This window comes from Balaenoptera ricei, chromosome 17 (genome assembly GCF_028023285.1).
Source record: "Balaenoptera ricei isolate mBalRic1 chromosome 17, mBalRic1.hap2, whole genome shotgun sequence".
In the NCBI taxonomy this organism is placed as follows: Eukaryota; Metazoa; Chordata; class Mammalia; order Artiodactyla; family Balaenopteridae; genus Balaenoptera; species Balaenoptera ricei.
Genome location: NC_082655.1, coordinates 53,176,830 through 53,203,017, shown reverse-complemented (window position 1 = coordinate 53,203,017; position 26,188 = coordinate 53,176,830). Strand labels below are relative to the sequence as shown.

The following is a 26,188-nucleotide window of genomic DNA, read 5'->3' as shown; positions in this document are numbered from 1 at the left end:
TCCCTCTTTGCTACATCTCTAATATAGTCAAAGTCATGAATGAAACCATAACTTACATGAAAGTCATATACTAGATCTACTACCATTTAGTTTATTCTAAAAATTGGAGAGAATTCACTGAGTAGCATAGAGGTTTGTTTACATGTTACTTTGGGATGCTAAGTATTTGTGGAATTAAAAAGAATCAGGCACTTCTGTACTTTAGTTTTAAAATATGTGATGTTCTTTAAATTCATAATAAATTGATGCAATTTGATACTTAGGAACATATAAAAAGGTAATGTGAACTTTTCTGCTTTTGTTTGTGTTCAAAGTTTTGGTTTTATAAAACCAGATGGATTGAAGACTTACATAAGCATTTGAAAACTCAAATGAGTCTACTGATTTTCTATTACTGTTTGCATATCTTCATTCCTCTTAAATTCATGAAAATTCCATGTATCTGAATAGGCTTATAAAAAATATTTTGGTCTTCCCCTCTTTTTTACACAGATTATTATTTTTGTCCCAATAACACTTTTTGTTTTTCATTATCAAGGACCTTTACTGAACTACAAAAATGTATAACAAATTAAAATCTGATGTGAATATTAATGCTGCTTTAGCAAGCTGGGCTTCCTTATTAATATAAAAATTTAAATTTCTACTTGTATCATTTCAGTATGTACTGTAAATTTCATTAACTTAAAATTTTTTTTTACAACCATGGAACTGACGTCTTAGAATGCTAACTGTAACATATTTCACTACTAAGTATATACAGAAGATACTAGTATACAATTTAACTTCCCTAAACAGTAGTTTTTGTTTTGCCAAAATTTTATTTTTCTACGTATTAATTTAGATGGTCTTCTGCATTTTTATTCAAAATCCATAGTAAAGATGAAATAAAGTCAGTGATCCACTTGCTTGAATACTCTTTTCCCAAATCCTCACTATTAATGTTCTAGTTATTTTCATGCCTAAAGAATAAAAAACAAACAAAAAACAAGAAAACTGATGTACAGAACAGACTATGCAATAGAGGGTGACCAGTCTTCAAAAGGGCTGCTTAAATTATACCATGAAAGTACCACTGCTGATGAAGTTTGCGGACAGAAGTTACTGTCATTCAGTAGAAGTATGAGAGAACATCATGTAGCAGATTGGAATGAAGACAGGAAGCTTTCAGGGTGCCCATCCCCCCTTCTCACTTCAGGTAAGAAATTACCGTACAACAGATGAGGCTACACAGAGCCTACAGAGAGACCAAACCAGCTTTCTGGAGAAGGCTGGTTTGGAGAACTCATCAGGTCCTTCTATCTTTCATATTAATTATAGAAATCCAGACCTATAGGCAGGATTTATTGTCTTGCTATACCTACTCAGTGGCAGTGAGAGAAACCTGAGACTTGTTTTTCCCCCCTCTTCCCATCCCTGTCCTGTGCTGGGCCAGGCATAGAGAAATTAGAAGTGCAGGGCTTGCTTCGCCTGAACACAGACACTTCATGAGGAAATCAGCAAACGAGGGAGGCTCAGAAACAGGTTCATACTGTCACTTCATTTCAGTGCCACTACCCGCCACCACCACGGTAAACAGCCCAGTCAGTGGGTCACAGGTACAACACAGTTTCAGCAATCAGATTAGTTGTCTTCCAGGAAAAGAAGCTACAAGTGGTGGTTTTGTTTTTAGTACTTCCAGGGCAGTTAAAGCCAAAAGTATTAACAAAACTCTTTGCCCTCCAGCCTTAGGTCAACCACCTAGCTTTTCCAGCTCTCAAAACTAGATAGAGTGGTGTGGGCCAACAATGTCAGGCAATGCTGCTTCTGTTTAAAATGGCCCCTGACTGGTGTGTTGCATCTGGACTGGGAAAACTCCAGGCACTTGATAGGAAACCCTAGCTTTGGACGTCCCAGAATGTGGACACTTGTAACTGTACTTCCCTTTGAGATTCCTGAGCTGTCACCTGGGGAGATGATACTCCTGGGAGCTGCATGGATATGCTGCTACACAGACTGCTGCTGTAAGGTCATCTTTTGAATGTAAGGAGGCCTGACAATGACCTGCTGGGTGAGCTATGGTTTCTGTGCTTCTGAGTAAATTGGGGCCAGATGAAGCCTACTATGGGCTTTTTGAGTCTGAATATTTGGTTGAACCTAAGAAGATCCTCTAGTGGGCATTACGGAAGTCAAACAGAAATCTCCGGTTGAAATAGGCAGGTGAGAGAATAAAGGTTCTCTTATAACAGTCCCCACTTTCCTTAATCCATTGAACTTAAAAGCCAAACTTGAAGTCTACTGGGGATTTGGTCTGTCTCTCAAGGGAAAGGCCCAGACCACATCAGAGGAGCCTTTACCTTAATGAGGTTCCTTTGTACCTACTGTATATTCTTCAGTCACAAGACAGAAACATACAGGGCAGTGCAATGGGCCAGAACAGGACATTGGTTAAATAAAAACTTCATGGCCCTTGCCAAAGTAATCAACCCCTCCTATTTTTTCTTCCCAATAATGCCCAGGCACAGTCCAAACAGGTTGTATAGTGAACACCACATAAATGCAACAAAAAAATAAAAGGAGAAGGGGAAACCACCCCCCCCAAATCAACAGAGTGAAAGTCCAAAAGTGGCCTCTCCTGTGCTCACTTTGGCAGCATGTATACTGAAATTGGAACAAAAGCGGCATCTCCTAAATTCCAAATTTTCTCTCCCCAGTCTTGACCAAGGAGAACACAATCAGATGATAATAGCATTTTTAAATATTTACTGATATGGTAAATACATGTTCTTTAATCCTCACAATTCCATTAGGTTATTGTTTTTTTTTTTGTTTTGTTTTCTCCATGTAATTATGCTTATTTTAAAAAGTGAGTCTGAGAGAATTCATTTTTACAAAGTCCACAGTCTATGATTAAACACTTAGGAAAATTTCTGGTAACAGGGAGTTAATTGAGAGCTTTCAGATTATAGTAGGATAACAGCCACATTCCAAATCAGATTTCTTCTCTCATTCTTAAAAGAAGGAAGGAAACAGATGCATAAGAGGCAGTTATAATCACCCACAGCCCATGTCTGTAATATGTTTAGAAGACAGAATACTACAAACTTCTGTTTACATATATGTGGAGAAACAGGCATCTCAAACTAGCAGTCAGCTCTGGAACACACAAGAACCAAGTCAAGTAGGGACTGCACAGTAAGGAGAATATAATGGGGTCTCAGGGTTCATTCCCGGAAGTAGTAGATCCCACCCTGAGTGGAGAAATGCGAAGAACCAGTGTGAGAACTGATAAGTCAGACTCCTGGGAAGTCAAAAGAAAGAGGCTGAGGAAGCACACATAATCAGAATCTTGGGAAGGTACCACATCTTGGAGAAGGCAGCTATTCCTTTGTAAAGAGAGAAAAAAGATAGATAGCAGCTCTATAAAAGACCCAGCAACCACACTTCTGGACGTTTATCCCACAGAGATGAAAATTTGTTGATATAGTTATATCAGCCTTAAGTTCATAGCAGCCAAAGACTGGAAACAGCTTAAATGGCCTAAGGTGGATAGTTAAATAAACTGGTACACCCATACAATGAAATATAATCAACAATAAAAAGGAACTATTGACTGAATTTAGATACTTCTCAAAAAGGAGTTATGCTGAATGAAAAAAGCCAATCCCAAAAGGTCACATTCTGTACGATCCATTTATATAATGTTCTTGAAATAACAAAATTATAGAGAACAGATTAGCAGCTGTCAGAATTAGGGATGATGGCAGGGAATGGGTTTGACTATAAAGGGATAGCAGTAAGAATTTTTGTGATGGAACAGTTCCGTATCTTGATTGTGGCAGTTACAAAAATTTACACGTGACAAAACTGCACAGAACACACACACAAGTGAGATCACTTAAAAGTGGTAAAATCTGAATAAGGTCTGTGGACTGTACAGTTTCCTGGTTTTGATATTATACTATAGTTATGTTACCATTGAGGCAAACTGAGGGAAGGATACACAGGACCTCTCTGTGTACTATTTTTTGACAACTTCTTATGAATGTATAATTATTTCAAAGGAAAAAAAAATTTTTTAAAGCCCTGTATAATATCCAAGACAGAGCCTCCCCTCCATAAAAGGCTTTATTACTGAAAGATACCTTATTTTACAAAAACTGTGTAGCACACGATATTTATTACTGAACTAATCCAAACCCCTTACCTCCCATTTGATAACCTGGCGTTGCTGGTAACTCAGCACACACACAAAAGTCACACCTCCAAAAAATAACATTCAAAGTCACTCTAAAGTGAAAACTGAAAATGAGGAAATTTCAGATGAAAATGCTCAACACAGAGAAAACAGTAAAATTCTTAAGCACAATATACTAGTATGAATTAAAAATAAATAACTGCAGACATGAAAAAAATCCAAAATAGAAATTCAAAAATTCAAAACTGGATAAACAACATGAGGATGTGAAATGCCTGTTAACTGAAATCAATCAGGAAAAAAAAATTGAAGAAAAAGACAAAAACATCTCAGAAGTGAAGACAAATAGTATCTAAGGAAGAAAACATAAAACAGTAAGGGACATGGAAGATAGAAATGAAAAAAGACAAGAAAATGAAACTGAGAGGTAAAAGAAAAATCAGAGAAAGTGATAAATATAAAAGGCAAAGAAGATCTAATATACATATAATTAACTTGAGTCCCTGAAAATAAGAAGGAACAGTGTTTCTTTAAGTGTGGTCAGCAAGGCCATTCTGGAATGAGGGACAATCTATAAGACAATTGGACTGGCCCCTTCAAAAAGTCAATGATGTGAGAAAAAAAAGATGGGGTTACTGTTCTAGCTTTAAAAAAACTAAGGCAGAAAATTAAATGCAATCTATGATCTTTGAATCCTGGTTTTTAAAAGTGTAAGACATTTTGGAACATTTGAGGATATTTGAATATGGTTGGATATTAGATGATGATAAAGAATTACTGTTAACATTCTAGTTGTGATATGGACTTGTATTTGTTTAGAAGGATGTCCTTATTCTGAGATGATGAATGCTGAAGTATTTAGGGATGAAATATGTTGTCTGCTATTAATTTTGAAAGTTCAGAAATATATATAAATACGAATATATACACACATAAGTAAAATATAGCAAAAGATTAGCAGTTGTTGAACCAGAGATGGGTTTATAAGAGTCCAATACTTGCAGTTTTCCCTTCTGTTTGAAAATATACATGATAAACTGAAACAGCACATAACCCACAACATTACCTGCGTTTTCCCTTTGAGAAAAATCCACCTACACATACACTCAGATTTCTATAAGTGGCATTCAAATTACTACTTTTTACAAAACTTAAGATTTTTGTAGTGGTGGCACCCCCAGTATCACTGTCCTGCCTATTTAAAACATCTTAATTTCCATTTCCCCCTTGAGTTTTGTGTTCCTTTCACCCCATTAGGGAATAGAATTTGAGCTCGCCTAGTGACAAAATCAAACCACTTGTAAGACTACCTCACATTTTAAAAAAGAAACCACTCCATTTTCAGTCCTCTCATGACTTGAGTTCTTTCCTTATGCAGGTTGGCTCCAAGATACATCATTTAAATCCTTTATACCAAGAACTCTCATCATCCTAACCTCCTAACTTTCACTGTACCTTCTCTGCAAGATCTCAGCTTTGAATCAATCCAACTAGAAAATGCACTCCCCCTATGCCACCTCTTCCACAGAGCTTTCTTTTCTTGATCTCCCATCCTGATGTGATCCAATTCATACCCTTTGTATTGCTGGTGTCTCAGGTGCACAATAATCTCAGCCTCTAAGCCATGGATATCTCTCTACCACTCTTGTAGCAATTATTTCTTTTGCCTTGTTATTTGTGAAGAAATCTAGAATTTTGTATATTTAATTTGTTAAATGGTCACAACATTAAAAGAACTGAGAAAACAGCCATAGAACAGTATAGTTAATGTATTTATTATCTTTATAATTTGATGAAAAGGCACTGCTTCTTAGATATTTCACTGAAAAATTCTCAGTTCTTGTCACTGAAACCTGTAAGCAACTGAGCAGCTTCTGTCTGTATCTAAAATGGAAGAATACATATTATAAATAAACAGTACAGCACACAGATCAACTTGTGAAACAAGTTTATAGTTTCTAAGAATTTCCAAAAAACCAGGATAGCACATTGTAAGAATAAAATTTCTTAAGAGAACTTAACGCGTCCACATTAGTACATGTCCCTTGCCTTTTGTTTTAGAAATCTTTTTCGATCTGCTATATATATGTCAAACAGGAATAATTCTATATTGCAGCAAGTAATTCATACATGTTTGTTGATAGTAACTAAATATTTGCTATACACATTTAAAATAAACACTGTTATTTAACAATACGCATTTGGACAATTATGTTTTTAAAGAAGTTCTTGATTCACCTTTACTTAATGTGCCTCAGTGGAAACCTATCTGCCTTACTTTATTGGAGATGTTTTACCTGTTTATCCTCCTCTGTGTGCGCTGGATAGTCCTTGGCTTTTGTTAGCCAGAAAGCAGCAAGCTTTTTGTTGTGTAGCTTCAAATATGTCTTTCCTAGAAGGAGCAAGTTTTTGCTATAGAAGTTTGGATCCACTGTACATAAGAAAAACAATTTAAATTTATCTCATATGAAATAGTATTGCTCTTATTTTTAAAGGCTTAATTTTTTTCATCTAAATTCCAATAATATACTTGTGTGGTCAATAAATGATTAGGCTAATTAGAATACTCTTTTGTTCAACTATTCATATCAAAAAATTTTATAATTACCATTTACTGAGTGTCTACTATGTGCCAGGCACTATATTACACACATTTCTCATTTTCACAGCAATTTCATAAAATTGGTACTCTATTTAATAGATGGAAAACTGAGGGTCCTGATAGAATATAAGCTCCAGAAGGACAAGGGTTTTCTTTTTATCATCTCTTTTGCTCCCTGCATCCTAAGTGCCTAGAACAGTGCCTAGAACTGTACTCAATATACATTTGTTGAATGAGTAAATGAAATCATGATGATATGTGTGTGTGTATATACACACACACATTTGGTCAACCTTTACTGAATGTGGGCTGTGTTTAAGCATAGATAAAACAAAGTCTCTGCTCTTTTGGAATTTATAATGAAAAGGAGAGACAAGCATGAGCACAACTAAATGTAATATAGGAATAAAAGGAATGCTTTGATAGGTGTACAAATTTTAAAGTGCTATGAGAAACCAAAGAAAAAGCAACTAACTAAGAGGTTACACCTGGGCTAACTTGGAGGCTGAATAGAATTTTAGCAGGATTCTTGGCTGAAGCAAAAATGTGAACAAAAAGCCTATGAATGAAAGCATGGGACTGTCTCACTAACTTCATTAATTCTTTCTACAGTTTCCTCCTATCAACCTGGGACCCTTCTATATTTAAAGCATAATTCTTCCTGGATATAATTTATGATTAACTCCATTTGCCCCTTAACCCAAAACTGTTTTATTTCTTTAATTTGAACATATTTGTGAGATGCCATGTTGATGTGCTTAAAGTTTCCTTGGAGTTAAGTAAATTCATTCCTTCATTCATTCATCTACTTACTCATTCAGCAAATTTGCCAAGCATTATGTGCTAAGCAATGAGGATTCAACTGTGAGCAAGAAGACAGAGTCCCCATCTTCCCTGAATTTAGTTTTAGACATGTAAACAAATATTCATACTATGGAGTGATAAGGGCCATGATGGAGGAAGTAAAAGGTACTCAAAGCATAGGAGGAGCTTCTAAACCAGACATGGGCCATAAGGAGAGGCCCCCCCCCCTAGAGGAAGTGACCTTGAAGGTAAAACCTGGAGGATGACTGGAATTACCAAGGATTATTTTAGTTCCACAAGAGTATGATCATGTTTTTTTCAACAACCCGAATCCTTAAGCCTCTAAGGCCCTATTTTAACTTTGCAATTACACTTCTAAGTCTCTGAGGAAACTGCATTCCCAGATCATATCCATGATATGTAAAACTACCATATTGAGAGGATATCAATGGAAGGTAGTTAACAGTAAATCAGAATTAACGTATTACAGACAGTTAAAATTCAGACAAAATTCTTTAGAAGAAATGTTTTTAAAAATGCTTTGCTATCATGAAAACATTTGAACAAGTCCATATGAGTAGGCTCTAAAATTTAATAAATTGTCTTTAATTTTCTTCTGATTAAGTTTTATAGAAATATATTTGCAATGGTTTTTTTTTGGGGGGGGGGTGTACTTGGTAACAAAGGCTTATGTCCCTTACTTCTTTAGTTTCTCCTATTAATATTAGGAAGGATAATCTTAGGATAGGCTGATGTTCTCTAGGCTGGCTATTTCTTCAAAGTAAGAGTGCAGGAAACTCTTTGTCACAAAAGACAATATCTACAATAGAACAAAAACTGGCCTGTTTTAAAACCAGAGAGTTCTCATTTCAGTGCCATGTGAAATTTGCTGAGAGAGTCCATCTTAAAAAAGTATTTTCCTGTAACTAAGGTGACGGGTGTTAACTAAACTTGCTGTTGTGATCGTTCCGCAATGTATACAAATATCAAATCACTATGTTGCACACACGAAGCTAATACAATGTTATATGTCAATTATACTTCAATTAAAAAAAAATAAAAACTTTAAATGAAAATAAATAAATGCCTCCGATTAGCTGTGTGATCTTAAATAAACAGTTAATCTGTCAAAGCCTCCTCTCAAAAAGGAAGGTTGAATTACATCAAATGAAGGACCATTCCAGAATTACAGCTCTAAATTCAGTAGCAGTCTATTTCTTACTCAGGTGATCTCTACTAAATAAGGACTTTAAAAATTATTTGATAATGTCTAGCTCAAAAAGAAGTTTATGAAGTATATCAGAATAACTTATTTTTGTTTTAAAAATTCCTATTATATGTGAAGCATTCATACAATTTTAAGTATATTAGTATGTGAAATAAAAAATTTGTTACCTTGCTCTGCCCTGTGAAAGTAGCCTAAGGCCTGTTAAAAAGACAAAAAACCCAAACATAATGAAAAGTATTAAAACAGAGTCAATTTTAAAAAAGCATTTTCTCAAAAGATCTATTCCTATATTAAATATAAGACAGGAAGTAAATTAAAACATCTTAAAATAATGGTCCCAAATGTAAAATAGATAGCTAGTGGGAAGCAGCCACATAACACGGGGAGATCAGCTTGGTGCTTTGTGACCACCTAGAGAGGTGGGATAGGGAGGATGGGAGGGAGACACAAGAGGGAGGAGATATGGGGATATATGTATATGTATAGCTGATTCACTTTGTTATAAAGCAGAAACTAACATACCATTGTAAAGCAATTATACTCCAATAAAGATGCTAAAAAAAAATAATAATGGTCAATTCATCAACAGTGAGAGGTTAATATAGCAAAATTGACCATAACACTATTAAATCATCAGAATACAAATTACAATTATGTGGACCATTTCTAGTAATAACTTGACTGCTACTTAGAACTCGTACCAAACTGGCATCACATGCAGAGAGGAAAGAACATGATCATGTGCAACTCAGATACTTTGACCTTTCTCTTCTGAAATCATAACAGGGACTACCAATAAAAACTAGATAAAATCAAAAGCTGAGTTTATTCAGTGATATATAAGTCATGCCAATGAATTTTTTTAAGTCCTTTATTACTGAAATTCCTGTATAAAATTTTAAGGTCAGTCTGAAACTCCCTGCTGATCGTGTCTTTTTTCCTTAGAATGCACATTCTTTTTAATAACAAATATTTCCCAACTCTGTTCTAACTATACAACTAAATATTCTTTGCATCAAATTCTGCACTATAGCTTCACAGAAAACATTATGATACAAGTATTGGAACAACTTTTTCAACTGTCTGCTTCCTTACTCTGAAAATTTTGTGATGAGTAAACCCAAAATATTTGCCCAGAAATCCCTTTCAAATTTTATTTTTAACAGGAGAAGCAAAAGGCCTTGGAAATATGAAAGACCATGAGCCTTTCAAACCTGCTGTGAAAAAAATGTTATAATTACTCTTCATTTATCAATACAAACACATGCTTTAATGCCCAGGTAAATGACTCTTACCTTACAGAATGTGTACCTAAAACATGCTAAGAGGCAAATGCTATATTTCTTGTTTTGTTTTATCATTTTTATATGGTATAGATTTCAAGCAGAAAATGAAGGTAGATTTTAGCCATGGGTTATTTTAGCTGACAATATACCAGAATTATCAGCCACTCACCTAAAGGGGAAAAAAAAACACCAGTCACAGATAATAATTATTAAGCCTTTCTGATAAGATAGTTGCACTGCATCATTAGAAACGTGCTCAAGTCCCTCACTGATCAGAACTCCAGATGTGTGGACACTGTAGAGTGGCACAGCAGTTAAGAAATCAGTACTAACTTAACAAAGGACATCACACTACCTCCTCATAGGTGGAACTAGGAGGAGTTGCAAACAGCATTTTAGCAATTCTTCTTTGATACCAAGGCATTTCAGCAAATGTGTAACACCTATAGGGAAATAAAATGACACGTACATTCAAATTAGTTCTTAAAGAGAACTAAGCAACTTAACAGATATAAAAGGAATCTTCTCCTATTATATGTTTAAACAGTCTGTACTTTACATAATATCCAGTAGGTTAATATTTATACTGAATTATCTAGGGACTGATTTACGTTGATCCATCAATTACAGTGTATACTGTGACAGTAAAAATAGTAAGTAATATTTATAACAGTAATGATAATACAGTAGATCATTCACATTTTGAGTGCTCACTTTGTGCCAAGTGCTGAGCTAAGTGATTCTCTCATCTACTCCTTACAATAACTAAATGAAATAGAATCGTTACCCCTATTTTTTTACATAAAAATTAACTCAGAGAAGTTAAAAAAAAAAAATAACAAAACTAAACATGATATACCTAAATAACAATGGCAACCAACAATTTAAAGTCTACATATTTGAAAGGGTGTGGCAAATACTTAATTAACATCCAAAGCTCTTGACAATTTTCTGAAATAAGTAGGAAAAAAAGTGTTGGATCTTTGATTAGGGTCTGAACTCCTTGAGGATGAAACTATTTCATTCATGTTTGCTTGCCAGCATCTTAATTACTGACTGTTCCTCAATTGTCATTAATTCTCAGTAAGTGTTTTCTTAGTTAAATGTGTCCTTTATCCTGAAGGATATTTACTTCTCTTTTAAAAGAGTTTGATATGGGACTTTACACTGTTACCCCTCATAGAAGACAATAAATACTCAGCTCTGTAGACTACACCCAAAGAAAACAGTGGCAAACCTGTCTCAAGAAAGACTCTCAAACCAGTAAGCATTTAACACATTGGTGTACGCTCATACCAGCAAAATAATGATGTGCTCTGAACAAAGGTTACATAAAAATGGAAAGATACTGAAAGTCAGATTATATTATACCTCAGATGAATCAGACTGTATTTGACACACCTTGAAGATACCAAGACCCTCTTAGGGCATCCTACTGTATTACTATAGTTAGATCAATCCAATTCCATATAGTCTGGTAAATAAGAATAGTCTTTCCCAAAAAAAGGAATTTAAAGGTCTAACGAAAAGTTTCAATGCCTTTTTAGTCTTAGTACGTTTCTAAATGATCTGAATAACAATGTTTAACAAGATCACAATCAAATTTAGTATTTTCTAAATACGAAACACTAAATAACCAGTACAACTGCTAGTTAATATAATGGATTAAACACTCTTGACTGCCAAATAATATTTTTAAATATTTTACATTTTGCTTTTTTATATACTACCAAACAAGATATGTATACATACTACAAAAGATCATACTAAATACCATTGAAATATTTATTTAAAGAAATTTTCTTACCAAATACCCATAAGGTGAATTGCAGTAGCATCTTTAGGGTTGAGTTCAATTGCTTTCTAACAAGAAATGAGAAAATGAATCATATTTGTTTCCTAAACACCAATAAGTACTTTACTATGTTTGCTGAAGAAACCATGATTAAAAACAATTGCAACCCTGCATTTCAATTTTTCTGATAATCAACACCAACTTTCTTCCTAATTCTTTTTTTTTTTTAACACCTTTATTGGAGTATAATTGCTTTACAGTGTTAGTTTCTGTTGTATAACAAAGTGAATCAGCTATATGTATACATATATCCCCCTATCCCCTCCCTCTTGCACCCCTCCTAATTCTTTAATTAAATTTATTTCAGTACACTATCAATGCCTTATACTAAGGTTACTATTTTATAAGATTCAGAGGGACTTCCCTGGTGGTCCAGTGGTTAAGAATCTGCCTGCCAATGCAGGGGACACGGGTTCGATCCCTGGTCCAGGAAGATCCCACATGCCGCCGGAGCTACTGAGCCCACGCACCACAACTACTGAGCCCACGTGCCTAGAGCCCATGCTCTGCAAGAAGAGAAGCCACCGCAATGAGAAGCCCGTGCACTGCAACGAAGAGTAGCCCCCCGTTCACCGCAACTAGAGAAAGCCCGTGTGCAGCAACAAAGACCCAGCACAGCGAAAAATAATAAATAAAATTTTTAAAAAATTTAAAAAAGATTCAGAAAATGATAGGACTTATCAAGATGAAGAAAATACAAAATCTGTAAACAAATCTAATTTTGAAAACTAATAATCTATAGCTCTCAATATTTCTTCTAGATTAAAGGAAAAATAAGAAAGTTCCTTTTTGGCAAATCCTATATGACTATTGAGTAAAAGTATTCTTTGTTAAAAGAACAAAATACAAAATAATTTTAGAAAGTCTCTTCCTACGTGCAAATTTTGTTTAACTTCCCCACCTACACTTAACAAAGGAAAAATAAATACTAATTGTTCACAGAATTTATTAATTATGTATTATATAAAATATATTGATAAAGTCTCCCTAATTTCTATTTACTATGTGAAAGTCCTATGTGAACTAATGTAAAACATAAACTACAGAATAACTTTAAAGAAATGACTCCTCCTTTTATCCATTATTTTGTTGAAAACCACTCAGGAAATCTCATAGATTAATGTTAATCCTACTAATGATAAAAAACGTTTAAAAAAAATTAGGACTCCCTAGCTTATGCTCTTCTATAGACACATATTTTCACTTTCAGTTGATAATGTGTGGGATACACATTTTCAAATACCTGTACTGGTTACCAGAGTGGTTCTGAAGCCAGACCACCAAGGTTTAAATCACAGCTCAATGACTTCTTACTTTTTGACCTTGGCAAGTTCTATATTCTTTCCATGCCTGAGTTTGCTTGTGTATAGGATCAAGAAAGTAGTACACCTACCTTATAGGGTTGTGGTGAAAATTAAATGAACAAGTAACAGGAGGTGCTTAACACAGTAATATTTTCTGTCATCAGGATCATCATTATTTTTACCTTTCATAAGTTTCAGACTCTTTATTACCACCACTGATCATAATGTTAGTAACGGGAGAGATAATAGCTAAACTAAGGCTAATCAAGTATGACTTGACAGAAATCCTGTTATCAATAATATGGGTAAGAATCAGCACTGACCTAATTTTTACTTTTCTATAAATAGAGTGATATGATTTACATAGCAAAATATATTTTAAAGTATATACAACTTATATTGAAAGCAACCTTTCCCAATCAGAGTTCCACTAGAAAATTAAGCCCTACAAAAAATTATATGAGTAACTACATTTTCCATTCTACCAAGAATGGTACAGAGCTAGTCCATTTTGATGCAAGGAAGAGAAGTTAATTCATCATATACAATGGATGCCTTGGGGCATTACAGTTTAATTTTCTTTTGGGATGGATTGAGAGGGGCTATTCTCAAGCAAACCTTTTCTTCTGTAATTCTTTCTGCCATTAGTTTAAACGTCTTCAAAAACAATGCAAAGATAATAATTCCTTATGACTTTAGATGTAATAATGGAATCTGAATAGAAGTAGTATAAATGATCTTTTAGCATGTAAATACTTAACACTGTCATTTTTAAATAACACATACACATTTGAAAACTTATGGAAAACATTGGTTATTTTTAAATAATCTATAGCCTTCACTGTTTCTTTAAAGTATACATTAATATATTTTCTGCAGTATTTCATTATTCACATTGGAAGTTATCTGTCAGGTATTTCTACATCCCAAGGTATAGAGTAATTTAAATGATTTATCTAATGACACTAAGTAAATTACTATATTTCACTGAATCTAAGATACCATAAACGTTATGACACATCATTATTTTATATACCAAGAAAAGAGCACTGCCAATTATAAGATACCACTGATTATATATAATGCAATCTGATTTCAAAGGTCTTAAAACGTGAAAAATGTATATTATTAAATTGAAATATATATGTATGTGTATCAATATATACGTATATATGTGTGTTTGTGTGTGTGTGTGTGTGTGTATGTGTATATATATATATATATATATATATATACACACTACTGATGCCCAAATAAGAAGCTAGGTCTCCTGACTCCTAGTCCAATGTTCTTTTCCACTAGTCATTACATTAACTAGGAATTGAGACTATAACGATAAATATGTTTGTTTTCATCACTTTCTCTTCCTGTGTGTTTTTGAGATGGTCTATAATATCAAAAGACAGGGACTTCCCTGGTGGTGCAATGGTTAAAAATCCACCTGCCAATGCAGGGGACACGGGTTCGAGCCCTGGTCCGGTAAGATCCCACATGCCGTGGAGCAACTAAGCCTGTGCGCCACAACTACTGAGCCTGCGCTCTAGAGCCCGCTAGCCACAACTACTGAGCCCATGTGCCACAACTACTGAAGCCTGCGTACCTACAGCCCGTGCTCCGCAACAAAGAGAAGCCACCACAATAAGAAGCCCACGCACTGCAACAAAGAGTAGCCCCCACTCGCTGCAACTAGAGAAAGCCTGCGCGTGGCAACAAAGACCCAACCCAGCCAAAAATGAAAGAGAGAGAGAGAGAAAGAAAGAAAGACAGATAAATACACTGGGTTTTTAGCTGCAGTTTTTTTGTTGTTTGTTTTTGTACAACGGAATAGTGTGTATGCACATCATGAAATATACAAACTCCTGGAGAATTTCTGGCACCTAAGGAAGAGCTTACTATAAATAAGTAAATTAACTTTGGGGGAAATATTAAAACACACACAGAGATCATAATCGTATACAGTACTATTACCTTTGGGAGTGGTATGTCAATTGTATTAGATTGTTAGATGAGACTACACCTCCTGGCACTCAGGACTTTGTATAAGCCTCTCCCACGTTCTCCAGTCTTGGCCACGTTACTTGTTTAGGTCGACAGGTTATTACCAAATGTGATGCAAACATGCTTGATAAAAGTCTGCACGATGGAAATTTTCCCTTGGAATGCTCACTCTTGGAAGCCAGCTACCATGCTATAAAGAAGCTTGGGCTACACTACTAAATAATGAGAAGAAAAGTAGAGAGAAACTGTTGTAGATGAGAGGGCATCTTCTACATTCCCGTCCCAGCTGAGGGTCCAGGTGAATGTAGCCCTCTAAATGACCTAAGCCACAACAAGCAGAACAGAAGCACCACTGTGCACAGTTAATCCACAGAACTGTGAGAAATAAATAGTCATTGTTTTAGGCCACTAAGTTTTAGGTGGTTTGCTATACAGCAAGAGATAAGTGAAACAAAAATCTATTCAGAAAACTAATGACTTTTAAAGTTCATCAGTACCTCAAAATGCTCCTTGATCACGTAGGCATTTGCAATTTTAGCCCTGATTCCTTCATAATCTCCAACATCGCTAATACAGATTGCATACCACTAAAAATAGAAGAAAAAAAGGTGTAAGAATAATAATACTCAACAGTATTCCATTCAATACAAGGTAAAACTGAATAACTATTGATATTTATTCCTCAGTAGTCATTTAATAAAAAGCCAAGCACAAAAACTGTATTAAATATACTGGAATATACAAGAAAAAGTAGACATGGCCCTCAAGGAACTTGGACATGTTTTTAGAGAACTATAATACAAGGCAGAGGGTAGTGAATCTCTAAGAAAGTTACCAACACAATGGGGAGATAACGATTCATATTTATGGTATGAATATAAATTTAGAGAAACATGCGATTTAATAATTATCATTTTATTTTCTTATCCTATTTTCTTGGAGCTGCTTCTTCTCCCACACCTTCATTGTTATAGTAATAACAGCCACATTTGTCTATTGTGACCTTGTCCCCACACGCATAGCTGGACACAGACCCAAACTGAGATAATCTGAGTTTCTTCCCTAAGAACCAAAACCAAAATATCCAAGCTTCATAAACCCAGATGCTGTGGAAAGTCACAAAACTGAGGATGAGAAAAAAACTAAAGTAAAAAAAGATTTGCAGATAACAGCAAAGAGGAAAGACAATGAAGCCTCAGAGCAATTGAGCCAGTTTTTCCTGAAGCCTAAATGCATCTTGCCTTTGGGTTCTGTGAGATACAACAGTTTCTTATAAACATGCACCATTTCTTTTTGTTTGTGCTTATATCTGTGAAATTTTAATAATTATAACCATAAAAATGTTAATACTTAAACTTCTGTTTAAATCTATTCTCCACCAAAATCTTTTGTATCTTGATATTTTTATTGAAAATAAAAGAGTATAATTTAAAACACACACTGACTATGCTCATTTAATCTCCATTGACAGTCACCCAGCTGCCCAAATTCAGATGACTAGAGGTGTCATACAGCGTTTCAAATTTGGTGCTCTGATCTTTTCCCACGTATCAGGGCTCTAGATAAAATCACCTTCTCTTATGCATTTAACTATCATCTATATCAAAGCAAACACAAACTTACGGATGAATCCTAAAAATTCTGCTTAGATTGGCGTTTAGTTACTACATAGGACTGTTAATTAATGATCATACTAGCAAGAGCTGATGGTAGGAGCTGTGATCATGGGTGATTTTTATTTCCATATTGGTACTTTTTTTCAATTTCCAAAATGTCTATTTTCTGTAATGAGTTTACATTATTTTTAAAGAAAACTTTTCTTTTATAACAGATAATCTAGCCAAGAAGGGGTAATAGACACTATACCTACCTTCTTGCCTGAAAGACTAAAATAAGCAGACAAAATATAAGAAATAAAGACTCTCAAGATATTATACACATCAGGCAACAGTGACATCTCACAGACGAGAAACAAATGAGCCCCATGGCTGCCCTGAAGAAATTTCTAGGTTGAAGCCCAGGGAGGCAAAATAGGCCAAGCAGTGTCTCTGCTTTGAAGAGATGGAACTGGGAGTCTGGGGAAGCCCAGGTGTCTGGAGTTCACAGAGCAGAATACTGTAGAAGAAATAGCTGACCGGAGCTAGAACTCCAGATGAAGAACTGCAGAGGGTCACCCTTTTCAGCTGAGTAAAGATCATCGCTTGCATATGAAAAGGCTGAGAAAAGAACCACCCAAAAGGTTTAAAAATCCAGAGCTCACAAAGATCTAGGAATATCAGTTGTAAGGAAAACAACAACAACAACAAAAAAACCCTCCAAATTAAATGCTACTCTAGTTCTGCCTAAAAGCCATCTTTCCTGCTACTTTGAAGATCCTCTTTGACAGTTACTTGACACTGAAAAATTACAAAACACTGATGGAAAAAAAAAGACCTAAACAAAGGGAAGAATGCATAAGTTCATGGATTGGAAGATATCGTTAAGATGGTGACAGTCCCCAAATTGATCTACAAATTCAATGAAATCCCTTTGAAAAATCCAACTGGCATCTTTGCAGAACTTTACAAGCTGATCCTAAAGTTCATACAGAAATTCAAGGGACTGAGAATAGTCAAAACAAAAGAAGAACAAAGTTGGAGGACTCACACTTCCTTATTACAAAACTTACTACCAAGCAATAGTAATCAAGACATTGTGGTACTAGCAAAAGGATACACACTGACCAATGGAATAGAACTGAGAGCTCAAAAATAAACCCATACATTTATGTTGAACTGATTTTCATCAAGGATGCCAAGACCATTCAGTGGAGAAAGAATAATCTTTTCAACAAATGGTGGTAGGACAACTGGATATATATATGCCAAAGAATGAATTTGGACTCCTACCTCTCACCATGCATAAAAGTTAAGTCCAAATGTACTAAAGACCTAAATGTAAGAGCTAAAAAATATAAAACTCTTAGAAAGAAACATAGGTGAAAACCTCTGTAACACTGGATTGGGCAAGTTTTTTAGATATGACATCAAAAGCACAAGCAATCAAAGAACAATAAATATATTGGACCTTATCAAAATTAAAAACTTTTGCAAAGAACACTATTAAGAAAGTGAAAAGACAAGCCACAGGATGGGAGAAAATATTTGCAAGTCATATATCTAACAAGGGACTAGTATACAGAAAATATTCTCTTATAATTCAACAATAAAAAGACAAGTTTAAAAATGGGCAAAGAATTTAAATAGACATTTTCTCCAAGGAATATATACAAATGTCCGATAAGTATATGAAAAGATGTTCAATATCACTAGTCATTAGGAAAATGCAAATCAAAACCATGATGAGATACCACTTAACACCTGCTAAGATGGCTATAATTTTTTTAAATGGACAATAACAAGTGTTGGCAAGGATGTGGAAAAACTGGAACCCTCATACACTGCTAGTGGCAATGTAAAATGGTACAGCTACTTTGGAAAATAATTTGACAGTTCCTCAAAAAGAATTACATAGAATGACCATATGAACCAGTAATTCCACTACTAGGTATATACTCAAAAGAATTTAAAACATATTTAAACAAATACTTGTGCACGAATGTTCATAGCTACACTATAAGCAATAGCCAAAGGTGGAAATAAATGTCCATCAACTAATGAATGGATAAACAAAATGTGGTATACAATGAAATATTATTCATCCATAAAAAAGAATAAAGTACTGATAAACGCTGCAAGGTGAATGGACTTGAAAAACAATGTAAGTGAAAGATGTCAGACACAAATTATCCCATATTGTATGATTCCACTTCTATGAAATAGCCAGAGTAGGTAAAGCCATAGAGACAGAAAGCAGATTAGTGGTTGTCAGGGGCTGGGAATAAGAGGGAATAGAGAGTGACTGTTTAATGGGTAGAGGGTTTCCTTTTGAGGTGATGAAAATGTTTTGGAACTAGAGAGAGATAACTATTGCATAACACTGTAAATGTATAAATGCTAATGGTATAAAAATGCGAAATGTATAAAATGGTTACTTTTATGTTATGTGAATTTACCTCAATTAAAAAAATAAATAAAAGCAGGCGTTCACACAAAAACTTGTACGGAATTATTTATAGCAACATTATTCATAATAGCCAAAAAGTGGAAACAACCCAAATGCCCATCAGCTGATAAATGAATAAACAAAAATGGTATTTCCATACAATGGAGTATCATTCAGCCATAAAAAGGAATGAAGTACTGTCATATACCAACATGGATGAACGTTGTTCATCCATGGCTAAGTGAAAGAAGCCAGACACACAAAGGCCACATAACATATGATTTCATTTACATGAAATGTCTGAATAGGCAAATTAATAGAGACAGAAAGTAGCTCAGTGCTTGCCAGGGGACAGGAGCAGGAGACAACTGGGACTAACTGGTTATAGATATGGGGTTTGTTTTGGGGGTAATGGACATGTTCCGGAATTAGTGGTGAAGGTTGAACACCATAGTAAAATATGCTACAAACCACTGAAGTGTATACATTACAATGGTGAATTTTACATAATGTGAAGAATATAAAACAAGTAAAAATAAAAGCAAGAATTAGCATCTCCTTACAAGAAGTACAGTTAAATATAAAGGCACAAATAAAAGTAAAAGGACAGAAAAGGATGTAACATGTTAACAATCGAAAGAAAACAAAAGTGGTTACATTCATATCAGACAAAGTAGACTATAAAACCAAGAATATTTCTAGAGATAAAGAAGATCATTTTACAATGATAAAGAGGTCAATGCATCAAGAAAATACCAATGCTAAATGTTTATAATCCTAATAACAGCACTTTAAAATACATGGTGTAAAAACTAAAAAAATTGCAAACAAAAACAGATAAATTTACAATTATACTTGGAGATTTCAACATCCCTCTGTCAATAATTTATAGAAGTAGACAGAAAATCAGTAAGGATATAGAAGATTCAAACACCACTATCACTATCAACCAACTTGACCTGAATGACATTTATGAGATATACCCAACAACAGCTGAATAAATATTCTTTTCGTGTGCAAAAAGAACATTTATAAATATGGACCATACTCTGGGCCATAAAACAAGTCTCACCAAATTTAAAGGGTCTGTATGTTTCATCCTTAATATAAACAAGTAGCGGTAGAAGTGGGGGTCTGGGGGAGACAGAACCATCCCCTAAAGGGAGCATTTGGAAATGCATGGAGACAGAATTTGGTTGTCACAATGATTTGGGGGCTCCACTGAGGACAGTCTAGTATGATAAAGTGATGTCCTAATCCAAAATACCAATAATGTCCCCTAGTCTCCCCACAGTAGCCACTGAATAACATTCTAAACCAGTCAGGAAATCCAGAAGCTAGTGGAGTTACATGTAAAAAGTTATACTAGGTCTCAGCTGTCCAGCTGCTATACTCCTACCTCCACATAAAACAGAAATATAATGTGAGGAAAATGAGAAAACATTTGTCCAGTGTTCGTACTACTAGAAATGAAGATTGAGGTAATTCATGAAACTACTAACACTCTGGTTTAAAAATAAGCCTTCACAAAAGTAATTTATCAAACATACTAATGAACTTAGAATAAATGTTCAAGAATGCAAAGAACTACTTCTGTTTGAAAAAAATGTTATAAAAATAAACCTCTTCCCTACTTCTTTAAAAGAGAGCTATTTCTTTCCTATGTAAATTAGAGACAGTAGGTAAGTACAGACCAATGTCCCTCTCAGTACATGGTAACAGTTACAGTACTGTAAGCACCTCACCTTATGAGCTGCAAAACTTGATTCATTTTTTTCTAGTGCCCTTTTTGCATACCCTAGGGCTTCATACAACAAGAGTTTTTTCTCCTCTTCTGAGGTTCCACTGAGTTGAGCTTTATCACGTGATGCCCGTGCCAAACGCCACAATAACTCTGCATCTTCACTGATTTGAAATAAATATAAAACAACAACCATTTTAGCTCAATTTTAAAATTGTTAAAGGTCATATCACTAATGAATACATACGGTCTTTCAGGTCAGTGAGGATACAGCAAGCAATATGATATCAAAATCCGTTTTTCATGTTAAATTTATTATTTTCTACCATACAAAAACTGTATTTGACAAAACTTCCTACAAAATATCCAATATTATACATAAACATTAACTTACTTATAATATCTAAAATACTAACTTCCTTAGAAAATATCTGTATTTGAATTCTCCGAACACTTTCCCTACAAAATTCAACATCATAACTTGAAGCTTGACTTCAGTGGCACTGTGCTTCAGACAGCTCACTAACTGGTTCAGACAGTACCATAAAATACATAAATTTATAGACAAGATCATGCTCTATAAAACAAAATGCTGTATCCATAGCTCCAAATACAGTACCCGGCACACAAAAAATATATGATAAATATCTGTTAATGAATGAATGATTAAATATAATGTAATCTCAAAATAAATCTTATCTTTGAATGTATCATCCATGCCATGATGCATGAAATATTTAAAGCTTTGGACTCCTTGAAGAACTGTCATTTAAATATAATTATATAAGACTTGAAATGGCTAATAAATAAAACAGAAACCAAGATTAAAAGTTAGGAATATTTCTTTAAAAACTAACCTTAAATTCCTTTTTATTAAATGTTTGTCTTTAAGCCTACTACATTATACATTTCTTAACAAAAATACTATTCACATAAAGTTGAATGAAACTAAAGGTAGCAATAGTATAACTATAATTCAATGAATATGGAATAACTACCTTGTAGCTTACTTTTCAAGTAACTGAAATGACTATAAAATGCCAAGCCAACCACCTCAAGTTACTGAGGGAACAATGGAGAAGGAAAGTTGGATCCTATAGATATTTAGGAAGTAAAATTGATGGGTCTTGTGGGGAAAACTGGTTTGGGGAATCTAAGAAAGGTAGTTGAAAATGACTCAATATTTTTAGTTCAGGAGATGAGGTAAATCAGTGATCTGGAAATGCCATCTAGCCTGATTTGACTTATTTTATTGGGCTGAATCTCCCTCCTTCTTCATCCTCCCCCCAAAAATGAGGGCACATTAATACACCAGACTAAGATGTAAGCTAATACTAAAAATAGAAAAAGGAGGTATTTTTAGTTCCTCTATGAGACTGTGCTTCACAGCGATACACAGATATCATTCAATGGTGACAAAAAATCATCCTAGCTCATTCAAATCTTAAAGCAATAAGAAATTAATTTAGAAGAAATGAGAAATATACATATAGATAAGATAAACATCTATTCAATGACTACCTTGTATTCAAAGTAAAATAACAAAATGAAAAAAAATTTCAACATTCAACTAGAATAAGTAGAACCACCTTTTCTGAATGAGATATAGGTAGCACTTTTGAGTCACTTAACATTAAGAAAAAAATCATACTATAAATTAAACTCTAAGAAGTATTATTTTGAAGTAAAAACTTTTAAAAACTATAAAAATTCCAAGCACCAAGAATATTTTAATTGTTAAATAACAAAAAATTTCAGGAAACCACAAACCCAGGCCTATCATACATAGCCCACCTTTCCTTGTACTGGGATAGCAACTGGTAAAGTTTTCCTGTTTCTCCACTTTCATATAGGTAGTCTGCTTGTTCAAGGATTTCTTCAACTCTGAAGACTATAAAAGAAAAAGACACAATAAAGTAGGTCTTCCCAAGCCAGATGGCAATAATTCTAAGAAACATGAACACTTTTATATAGAAGCAAAAGAAATTAGATACAGAAATCACCTATAAAGAAAGATCAGAAATTCTGAACAATTGAGATGTAAGTATAGTAGAAATAAGTATGAAGCTATCACACATAATAAGTGATTTATTAAAACCTTGGAAAATAAAAAATTAGAAAACTTATTCTGGTACTGACTTAATATGACACATTTTAAAAAATGAAAAAAGTAATTTTCTGTAAGGAATTTATGGTACCCTTACCCTTCACACAAAGCCTTTGTTATTGTTGCCGCTGTGAAGTAAAAATCCATTGCAGAAAATGATATGATGTCCACTTACAGCACGGAAAATTATTAATTTGCATGGAATGCAACACACTGTTTTACTAGATTCTTTTTATGATCTAACTTATACAGACATTGTTATGGAAAAAGAGTCAAATCTGTCATCAAAAAATTTAGATGAAGTTAACTACACAGAGGATCTGAAACTTAAATCAGAGGCACTATGCTCCAACCAACTCATTAATGAGTTTAGATATTACAACAAAAACCATAAAACTTATAGACAGTGTAATGCTCTAAAAAAAGTTGACTAGTTACTAAAAAACCCAATTAGTCTGAATTTCAGATATTCCAGTTATTACTAACAAACATACACATTTAATTTTGTCTTCTGTAAGGGTGCTGTATTACTTAGTCTTATGTATAAGCCAACGTTCCAATATGTTCAGTCAAGTTACTTTATTATTTATCTTAGTATGCTTTAATCATAGTGTATGTGAGGCTAAAAAATTTTTTTTTCATTGAAGTACAGTTGGTGTACAATATTATATATTACATGTGCACTAAAATTTTTTTAAGTTTATGAAAAATTAAAATCTAGACCAGCAAAAAAAACCTCATAAATATATGACACAACTATGTAAACTGAAGTATTTTTTAAGTTAAAATCATCATGTAATTATACTAATTTAAGAAAAATTAAATGACAACAGCAAAGAAACCCTAAAATAAAGATTTTTTTTCCTCTATAATCCTACTTCAGTCTGGTTAGGTGCTATAGTTTAGCAATATTCTCATGGCCAGTTAATTTTCTTAAGTTTGCTTTCATTCTATTCTATATTTTTATCAGTGGCTGATTTTCCATATTTGGGTTATAAAAAGCCAAAGATTCTTCAAGAGTAAGTAGTAGGAAGTAAATAGTCTCAGCATTCTTAGTCAATATTTGTGGCAGGCAAAATAATGGCCCCAGACAAGCCCATATCTCAACCCCTGGACCTGTGAAAATGTACAGTTTACTAGGGCAAAGGGGAATTAAGCTTGTAGATGGAATTAAGGTTGCTAATTAGCTAACTTTAAAATAGTAAATTATCTTAGCCAGGTGGGTCCAGTATAATCACGAGTCCTTAAAAGCAGAAGCAGGAAGCAGAAGAAAGTCACAGCTGGTATGACAATGGAAACAAAGTCAGATACACTTACTTAGGAATAGTAAAAACAAAAAAATGTAAGTATCATCCAGCATCTGGATGCTAAATAAAAAGCTGGAGGGCTAAATAAACAGGGGAGTCACTATACCCCATTTCCTTTTTCCAACTTCTACGAATTCATGTTTATTCGAGTTTGTTATACAATTCTGTAACTACTATCTCTTCAATAACTTCAGAATGGTAGCTTAAACAACTTTAAAGCATGAGCTCCTTCTGAATTTCCCAAAGTTTTTCTGCACTCTTTTTCAAACGGGCTTCCTCTTTAGGGGTCAGCTTTATCTTTGTAAGGTGTGCAATACGATTCTCTCCCAGAATACAAGGAACACTAAGGAACACTTCATTTATTCCATAGAGGTCCTTACTATGGTGGAAACTCTCCTAAGACTCTTAAAAATGCTTTCTGTTAAATCAGCTAAAGTTAGGCCAATGGCCCAATTAATATAAACTTTCCTTTTAACCATTTCATAGCCATAGGTAATCACTCTTTGTGGACATTTTTCCACTGTTCAGGATCTTTATCTGTTCCTATATCTGAGTTTAGATCCTTCAGAGGGACACGGCAATGTTAACTCCACTCCACAAAGGTACACTTCAGTTTCCATGTTTACCAAGGATCCATCTATAACAGCTTTCAGAGTGGATAGCAAGCCTTTGCCCAATGAAGAAATGGAAATGGGTAGACTTCAGATTACAGCCACTTCCAGTAACATGGTTTTTGGGAAAGCCACTCAACTTCCAAGCTACGTAATTAAGATATCCACTGGATTGGAAGCAAATATCAGTTTGCAGCCAGGACTACACTGGGTAATACTAGAAATCATTAATTTAAAGATGGGCACATTTTACTTGACTACATAAAAGTGTGTTTCTCTTTTTCTTGGGTATGCACCTGCTGTGATAATCACTAGATTGGAGTTTGCAGTGACAAGGTAATCTTTGCTGGAAACAATATTTGGCATTTTCATGAAAGGGCTGCCATGTTGAAGAGCCACTGTCTCACCCTTCAGTTTGCCTTCATCAACATCCACAAAGGCAAGTTCATCACTCAAGCCTTTTAATAAGATGCTATTAGCACAGGCCATGACAACCAATCCGGTTCCTATAATGGAGATCTTATTGTGATGAACGGTTTCCTCTGAAGTGAAATTCTTAATAAGTTCACACTTGACAGTAGCCATCTTGGAAACGGGAGTGAAGGGTCAGCCATTGCTCAGCAGGATGTGTAGTCTGGCTGGGACACAGAGCGATCTCTGGGCAAGGGAGCCTACCCACTTGGTGATCCACAGGACTCCTGTAGCCCAGTTCACGGCCATTCACTCAAGAGGTGGAGGAAGAAAATGGAGGAAAGCCACATCAAAGTACCTTGAAGTACAAAGTCAGGAAACAGTTGACGGTTTGACACCCCCCCTCACCCTCTACTACTGTGGCTGTGCAAGGCCACACCCCAGATCATGCAGGCCTCACAGGGGCCTAGCACCTTAAAATGTTATTTTTAATTTACCAAATATGCAGTAATTTTCTGTCATTAGGACACTTCTCAAAAAACCAACTATGATCATTAAGCCTATAAATAATTTTGACTTTGCCTTTCAAAGTCCCATATTTTGTTCCTTAGGGAAGCCCTAAGACTTTGCACTAATTTCTGTAATGGTGCTAAAGCTCACTGAAACTAAGTGTAGACGTGAAAGGAAATAGGTAAGGTCTCTGCTCTGGTACT

The 26,188-nt window shown here is 34.5% G+C and overlaps 1 protein-coding gene across 7 annotated transcripts in view; it reads right to left on the bottom strand.

The window, feature by feature from the left end:
- Positions 1-5,936: 5,936 nt before the first annotated feature.
- The window catches only part of RMDN1 (regulator of microtubule dynamics 1), a 36,737-nt gene continuing 16,485 nt past the window's right edge, over positions 5,937-26,188 (bottom strand). For 3 of the 7 annotated variants that reach the window (XM_059902208.1, XM_059902211.1, XM_059902212.1), the window contains 8 exons: positions 22,834-22,930; positions 21,044-21,203; positions 15,752-15,841; positions 11,905-11,960; positions 10,453-10,540; positions 8,979-9,009; positions 6,475-6,608; positions 5,937-6,061 (listed from right to left, as the gene is read on the bottom strand). In XM_059902208.1, the coding sequence (XP_059758191.1) occupies positions 6,011-6,061; positions 6,475-6,608; positions 8,979-9,009; positions 10,453-10,540; positions 11,905-11,960; positions 15,752-15,841; positions 21,044-21,203; positions 22,834-22,930 (707 nt within the window). In that variant the 3' untranslated portion in view covers positions 5,937-6,010. Of the gene's footprint in view, positions 6,062-6,474; positions 6,609-8,978; positions 9,010-10,452; positions 10,541-11,904; positions 11,961-15,751; positions 15,842-21,043; positions 21,204-22,833; positions 22,931-25,471; positions 25,954-26,188 lie in introns of those variants that run through there. The other 4 variants (XM_059902210.1, XM_059902209.1, XM_059902213.1 and 1 more) reach the window with 4 other exon arrangements.